The sequence below is a fragment of the Chrysochloris asiatica genome, unplaced genomic scaffold (genome assembly GCF_000296735.1).
Source record: "Chrysochloris asiatica unplaced genomic scaffold, ChrAsi1.0 scaffold00169, whole genome shotgun sequence".
Lineage (NCBI taxonomy): Eukaryota > Metazoa > Chordata > Mammalia > Afrosoricida > Chrysochloridae > Chrysochloris > Chrysochloris asiatica.
Window position 1 is genome coordinate 5,454,948 of NW_006408687.1, and position 8,035 is coordinate 5,462,982.

Below are 8,035 nucleotides of genomic sequence, written 5' to 3' on the forward strand. Positions count from 1 at the left end.
CTAAGGTTCACTTGATTCAAGCCATGGTCTTTTCCATTGCCTCATAAGCAGAAGAAAACTGGACACAAAAAAGAAAGACCAAAGAAGATGAATGGAAGCATGTGAATTGTGGTATTGTGAAGAATATTGAATATACTGTGGCCTGCCAGGAGAACAAATAAATCAGTCTTAGAAGCAATACAAACAGAGTGCTCCTGAGAAGCGAAGATGGCAAGACTTTGCCTTGCCTACTTTGGACAGATCATAAAAGCAGGACATGATGGTTGGTAGATCGTGCAGCCAATGAGATGGATTGAAACAACAGTCACAGCGATGGACTCGCATTCCGACAATGATGAATATGATGTAGGACTGACTAGGAATGTTTTGTACTGTTATAATAAGGTCATCCTGAGTCAGTCAACTCTACAGCAATTAACAAAAAAGGCAACCCTCAACAGATACAGATAAGCTGATTGGCACTGCAATCTGACAACAAGACATCTGGTATTTAGCCAGGTTTCTTTTTGTAAGGAGCTCTGTACCAGTATTCTGTATACTCAGGCCATCCTATTCATTTCTACACCCTGTCTTTCCCCATTGAGTATCTAGTAGTTCCATCATTAAAGTCTTTGAAGGAAAAGTGTTCTACAGGTTTTCCTTCTTCATCACAATGTGTAAGGACCCAGTGGTAACTGGGATACAGACCTCATGTATCAGGGAATAATGCTGGCAGAACACTACCTAGCGAAAGATTAGGTGCTGGCCTTGGGCAAAACAGAAGCAGTGGGTGGCAGTGAAGGTGTGGTGTGGTGTGGTGTGGGCTGGCAGACTCATACCACATCCCTACAGCCACAACTTCAAGAGTTAGTTCTTGAGCAGATGAAAAACCAGAGCAGATGGAAAACCAAACAAGCAAGACACTGTCTTTCACCAGCAACATTACAGACAGTTTGTCTGGTTCCAAATGGAAACTTAGACCCATCCACCATCTTGAGTTCAGTATCATTAGTTGAGCCAGTTGTGGAGGAGAAAAATAACAGATCTTTATATGAGCTTCACAATTTATTGTTTGCCTCGCATGTTTATGAATTCCTTCTCAATTAATCTTTGAAGGTGTTTTAGCCTCAGAAAAATCCCAAGTTTTTAAATGAAAAAGTCGAAACTCAAATTGAGGTCCTTTGGTTCTGGCTCATGTTTTTTCCTGTTGTTGTTAGGTGCCATCCAGTCAGTTCCAACTTGTTGTGGTGGTGGTGTGCCATGGAGTCAGTTCCAACTCATAGCGACACTGCATAGGGTTTCTGAGACTGTAAATCTTTAGAAGACCAGAAAGCCTCATCTTTCTTCCATGGAAGGGCTGGCAGTTTTGAACTTCTGACCTTGAGATTAGCAGTCCAATTCGTACCAACTACATTACCAGAGCTCCCTGTATAGGGATTCCAAGGAACAGCTGGTGGGTTTGAACAACCGACCTTTTGGTTAGCAGTCCAGTGCTTATCCTATAGCACCATACCAAGAGTCCATTCAAAGCACTTATGTAACTCAAACATATTATAGGAACTTTGACCAATGGGGCCCTTTAGAAATTTGGTGGTACTTGTAAGGCAAGGCAAACGGCAAGGGCAGAGAATGAAAATATAAAACAGTACTTCTTTGCTTTCTGAAAGAAGAAATGCAAATTTATTAATCAGCCCATAAATGTAGGTGGTCCCTGGGCGGTGCAAACAGTTAACATGCTTGGTTGCTAACTGATAGGTTGGAGCTCCAAGTCCACCCAGAGAAGTCTTAAAAGAAAAGCCTGCAACTACTTCCAAAAATAAGCCCCTGACACACATGGGGTGCCGTGAATTGGAATCCACTCCATGCCAACTGATACCAGTGGTAAATGCAGGTTACATTTTTAACAAGGTAGGTAAAGATAGTCGTTTTTATTCTTATGAGTTCAATGATATAAGAACAAAAAAGCAAGCTATACAATAAGCATTAACTGACCATTACTGAGATATTAGGAACAGAGTCTACTTCACAGGTGGATGGAAACAACTGGGGCCAAAATGGGCTTAAGGGAATCTTTGTCTCTCTGTGTAGGAGGCGCTCCTAAAATTATTTCTAGAAGGGAGGCCTAGTCACAGATTAATATGAAATCAATCATTCCTTTAGCCCGTGGAACCTGTGGTCCTATGAGGCAGGACCTTCTAGTAAACATTTATCAGATCTGCTCACCCAGAGTGAAGGCACAGGGCTTTCCCTGGTCGGGACCCTACTCTTAGGACCCCGACCTTTCACATTAGAAAAAGAAACAAAAAATAATTGTGGCTGTTGAGTGAACTCTGACTCACAGTGCCCCCATGTGCTATAGAGAACAACTTCACATGGTTTTCTTAGCCATGTTCTTCTGAGTGGGTTAGAACCATAAACCTTTCCGTTAGCAGCCATCTGCAAACCATCGGTGCCACCCAGGGTCATTTACAAAGATTATGTAAAAAAAAAGTTTTTGCAGTTTTGTTTAAGCAACTTTTAAGTTTTGCATATCCTAGAAGGCAAAGGGAAAAAATGATCACCATTTGCCACCTAGGAAGTGAAACACTAAGGGGTTACATAATGAAGATAAGATCCTTGAATAGCTAGGTAATGAGGAGCTCTGGTAGCGTAGTGGTTACCAGGTGGGCTTCTAACTTCAAGGTCAGCAGTTCAAAACTACCAGCTGTTCTGTGGGAGAAAGATGAGGCTTTCTGCTCCCATAAAGATTTACAGCCTTGGAAACCCTGAACAGGATTGATATGAGTCAGAACCGACTCCACAGCACACCACCACCACCACCGACTGCAAATTTAAAGGTGCAGGTTCCAATCTGAGGTTCCAACTCTAATTTACACTTTTTCTTGAGATTACATTTGTCTTTTACCGACCTCTCAAGTAGCCATTATACTTGTTTTGTGTTTTTTTAAGTGTTGGTTGCTGTTGCTTTACTTCCCTTCTGCTAAAGCACTCTTATTTTTAATGTATTCTACATGATCTCCAGAACCCCATGCAATTTTGTTCTTCTATAATAACTCCAAAGTTAAGATGAAATCTAGCTTTGGGGTGTCTCCTCGTAGCAGAACAAAATGTCTCTGAAAAGAAAAAAAAACTCAACTTACCCCATAGAACAAACCGAAATAGGGAGAGATGTTGGGTTTAAACACACTGATGAGGGATAAGAGCTCATCCTTGTAGCCCCAGAGCAGCTCGTGGACAGTGTGTATCACAAACAGCTTCTGTTGGTAGGCCTTCATGATGACCACGATGAGACTCCTGAGGAAGTGTTTCTGGCTCCATTCCATGGCACTCTGAGGAGAAAAGGAAAACTTAGATAGTAGTAGCTGCTCCAACACCCCCCGCCCCAACTGTCTTCTTCTATTCCTTCAGCATAGGGAAACTTGTGTTGAGAGTCAATGGGTGAAAAAGGAGCTTGCAAACTTCTCTCTGGCTTTTGTGCATGTGGAAGGATAAGACCCTTCTGTTGTCTTTTCTCGATATTGCACTTCTAAGGGTGATCTGAGCATCTGCAGCTGCATGCCCTGTGAGTTATCTTGTTGTTGTCCATCGCTATTGAGTTGATTCTGATTCATGGAGACCTGGTGAGTGCAGAGTTTTGACCTTTTGGAAGTAGAGAATCAGACCTATCTTCCAAGACACACCTAGGTGGGTTCACGCTGTCATCTTTCAGCTAGTGGTTAAGCATTAGTAGTTTTAGCTAGTAGTTAACCGTTTGTGACGCCCAAGGTTATAAAGCAAAAAACCAATCCAAACCAAAAAACCACTGCCATCTAATCAACTCCTAGCAAGCAACTCTACAGGACAGAGTAAAACTACTCCTTAGTTTCCCAGACTAAATCTCATCATTCTCTCTCGGAGTAGCTGGTGGGTTTGAACCACCATCATTGAGATTAGCAGACCACCAATTACTCCACCGCAGCACCAGGGTTCTTTCTGATGTTACAGTGAAAGAGAAAAAGCTCTTGTGACTACACTGACATCTCTGGCCACAAGGTGGCGCCATAGTACTCCTGAGCAGGGCCAGAGCTGAGTCTTCATGAGCCACTAGCAAGAGGATAGGGCTCTAGCTGACATCTACACCTTCAAGTCCTGAGTCCACTTAAGTATGTAGTGGTTACCTAGGAGTCCTGGTGTGATAAGCACTGGATTGCAAAGTTGGTTTGAACCACAAGGTCGGCAGTTCAACTTCACCAGCTGCTCTTTGGAAACCCTAGACAGGGTTGCTATGAGTCGGAAATGACTCGACAGCGCATAACAATAATTTAGAAATTGGAGTCCTGATGTGATGCTATAGGATAAGCATTGGATTACTAACCACAAGGTCAGCAGTTCAAACCCACCAGTTCACCATTCGCTTCTAGGAAATCCTACACAAGGTCACTATGAGTTGGAACCAACCTGATGGCACTAAATAACAACACAACCTAGGAATTAAGGTGGGAATCTCCAAGGGTGCTGTTGTAGGTAAAGAAAGCTGATGTTTGTAGTGTAGGTGATATTAGTAGATGGATTTGTCATTATAAAGAGAGTCTAAATCACAGTAGGTTGCAATTAACATATCAGTCTCTGTTGTTTGGAAAGGAGAAAAAAGTCAATATATGTCCTTATATGTCCTTTTTAAAAAAAAAAAACAAAAAAAAAACGCTTTTTATTGTGAATTGAGTGTAGGTTTGTGAACTAGATCGTCAATTTTACATTCTACAATTCACACACTTTGTCTCATCTCAATGATGGCTATCCCCTCCATGAAATAATAGTTCTCCCACTTCCTCCCTGTGGATCCTAGTTCCACTCCACCCACCTTCCCATTCCTTCTCAACTGTCCTTAGGAAAATGTTGCCCTTTTGATTTTGCATGACTGACCATTCCATGGTGAGCATACTTTGCTAGTGTTCCTGTCCCCATCTATACACCTATCTACTGCTTGGGTGAAAATTGAGCAACGAGGGTGAGTTTCTTTCCACACCTGAAGGGTGGTCAAGGGCACAGTCTCAGGTTCCTCTAGACTCTTTCTGACCAGTTAGCCTAGTGTTTTTGTTTTTGTTTTTTTTAAATAATTTTGAGCTTTGTTTCACCTTTTCTCCCACTCTATCCAGGACCTTCTAATGTGATCCCTTTCAAAGCAGTTGGCAGTAGTAACCGGGCAGCATCTAGTTCTGCTGGTCTCAGAGTCATAGAGACAGATGTTCACATATTCCCTTAGCCCATTGGACTAATAGAGTCCAAGCCTCTTCAGTTCTCATCACTCTTATTTCTTCCACACATGGAGAGATCAGTAGCTGCACATTAAATGACCACTCATGAGCTTTTAAGATCCCAGATGCTACTCATCAAAGGAGACTATAGAATACTGTCTGTGTGGACGATGCTATGCCAATTGACCATGCTGTCCCCTGAGACTAGGGTCTGAGTCCACAGGCCCAGCAACTCATTGTCTTAAGAAGTTTGATACTATCTAAGAAGTTTCATCTATCATGCTTGGTAAGGTGGAGGGTCAGAGAAAAAGAGGAAGACCCCCAGCAAGATGGATTGGCCAAGTGGCAGCATCAATGAGCTCAAGCATGGCAACAATTGTGAGGTTAGCCCAGGATCGGGCAGTGTTTCATTCTGTTGTGCATAGGGTCGCTATGAGTCGGTACTGACTCGATGGCACTTAACAACAACAATGCTCTACCACATTCATAGTTTGTAGGAAAGGTAAACACCCAAGTACAAATAAATATCCTCTTTTAAACTCATGTATTTGTGGGAATACACTTCCTCTCCCTCCCATTCACCCTGTGTCTCTGTCCATGTAGCTACACACAGAACACTATTGTTTCAAAGGTGTGTATATAACAGTATTTACCTCTGACCCCCTCAGCCCTTGCATACCTCCCTGTCTTCACCTGCCTTCGTCATTCTTCTGCCAACCTCCATTTTCTAGTCAATACATAGTCTGAAATCTTGAACTCTAAGACAGAAATCTGAACTAGGGAGTGATATGAAAATTAAATTTCTAGAGTTTCTCGACCAAAGTAAGACAAATATTTTTGAAATTATTGTTTGTGTTATAGTTATTAGTTGCTGTGGAGTCGATTGTGATGCCTGGTAACCCTTTGTGCGCAGAGTAGAAGTGCTCTGTAGAGCTTTCAAGGCAGATTGCCAGGGCTGTCTTCTGAGGTGCCTCTGGGTGGGTTTGAACCATCGACCTTTTGGCTAGCTGTTCAGCATTTAACCATTTGTGCCATCCAGGGAAAATCCTATTTACTTGCAGAAGTGCTGATCCTGAACACCCAGTAGGAGATAGTGAAAACAAATCTTAAATTCGCATTCTGTTACCCTTTGGTAAGATTTTAGTTATTAAACCTCAGGAAAAAAGTATATATAAATAAATTTTCCATTTCCTTCCTTTTAGATATGAGGTCCTGGTGTGGTGCTATATAATAAGCACTTATTAATCAGAAGGTCAGTGGTTCAAACCCACTATCCACTCCACAGAAGCCCTATACAGGATTGCTATGGGTTGAACTGATGCGACAGCAGTTAGCAACAATAATATATATATATATATACTTTAAAAACCTAACTTAACAGCTCCTAAATGTAAAACCATAAGAGACATAGCTTTTTCCTTTCTTCTAAAATCAACAGTAACAAGACTAAAATGCCTACTTACCACTACAGGAATATTTAGTGTTCTAATCAAATCAATTTTAGGGTCTCCGATAGATAGATTTCGTTCAAAAACATAGGCCTTGTTGCTAACAGCAGATACTGTTGTTCCATTGCTCCCAAATTGTATATTTTCTTTGTCTCTGAGCTCCCTAAAAGAAAGAGAAGGATGTTGTTTGAAAATAGGCACCATTATAATAAGCAAGAGTTTTTCTTTCTTTCAACATTAAAGTTCCTTTTAATACAACATTCCCCATATACTCATTATAGACTTTTATTTCAGCTTTAAAATAACATTTCCAATATAACTATTATTGAGAGGGACTCCAGCTACTCACCCTGGAAAAACAGATTAAAGCTATGATATCAGAAGAAAATAAAGCCTAGGAGAGAGTCTTCTTTAAAAACTTTCGTTTTAATTCTATCCCTCCACAATTTGGGAAATACAACAGTCTCAGGTTATCTTGACCAAAGAATCTTAATTAATGATTTGGAAAATACAAGAGTCTCAGGTTATCTTGACCAGAGAATCTTAATTAATGAGCTCTTTCCTGGGTTATGTTTGGCCCTGAGATAGTTTAATATTTTTCAATTGAGTTTATAGATCTTGTTTGGATTTCAATTTGTTTATCAGTTTTTGTTTTTTTTCTCTCCTCTACCTCTGGTAGCACAGTGGTTATGAGTCAAGTTGCTAACCTCAAAGTCAGCAGTTCGAAACTACCAGCCAATCCGCAGGAGAAAGATGAGGCTTTCTGCTTCTGTAAAGATTTATAGCCTTGGAAGCCCTATTCATGGTCACTATGAGTCGGAACCAACTCTATGGCACACCACCACCTTGAATTCTGTTGAAAATTCATTTTAAAAATGAAAGATTTAGTAAATGAAGACAGTTCACTCCTTTAAACATGTTTTTAATATGTGTGTGTAGTAAAAAATATATAATACTATTTGCCATTTTGACCATTTTTAAGGATACAATTCAGTGGCATTACTTAGGTTCACAATGTTGTGCATTCATTACCACTATTTGTTACCAAGACTTTTTCATGATCCCAAACAGAAATTCCATACCATTAAGTATTCACTCTTCTTTTCCCCTTCCACCAGACCTGTCGGGGACTGTCCTCGACATAATTGTGTTGTTCACGAGTGTTTGGTTCACAAGGAGGGGAGATCCAGTGGCGATAGAGATAGTGAAAGAATACACAGAAAGACAGAAGGAGGGGGACAAAGAGACACCCCAAAGCCAGGGTGGATGCATCACTGGTGGGCAGACTTGGGACAACAGGCATCGTGGCTTCTGCAGGCAGCAACTCACTGCCCTGCAAACTTTACTGCATGCCCTCCAACCCGTAATGCACAC

The 8,035-nt window shown here is 41.2% G+C and overlaps 1 protein-coding gene across 2 annotated transcripts in view; it reads right to left on the bottom strand.

Moving 5' to 3' along the window:
- SCARB2 (scavenger receptor class B, member 2) overlaps nucleotides 1-8,035 on the bottom strand; it is a 148,142-nt gene that overhangs the window by 52,666 nt on the left and 87,441 nt on the right. The window contains exons 3-4 of one of the 2 annotated variants that reach the window (XM_006871580.1): nucleotides 6,677-6,824; nucleotides 3,120-3,308 (exon numbers count right to left, since the gene is read on the bottom strand). The exons of the other annotated variant lie outside the window; for it this stretch is intronic. Of the exons in view, the coding sequence (XP_006871642.1) occupies nucleotides 3,120-3,308; nucleotides 6,677-6,824 (337 nt within the window). The remainder of the gene's footprint in view (nucleotides 1-3,119; nucleotides 3,309-6,676; nucleotides 6,825-8,035) is intronic. 2 annotated transcript variants of the gene reach the window in all.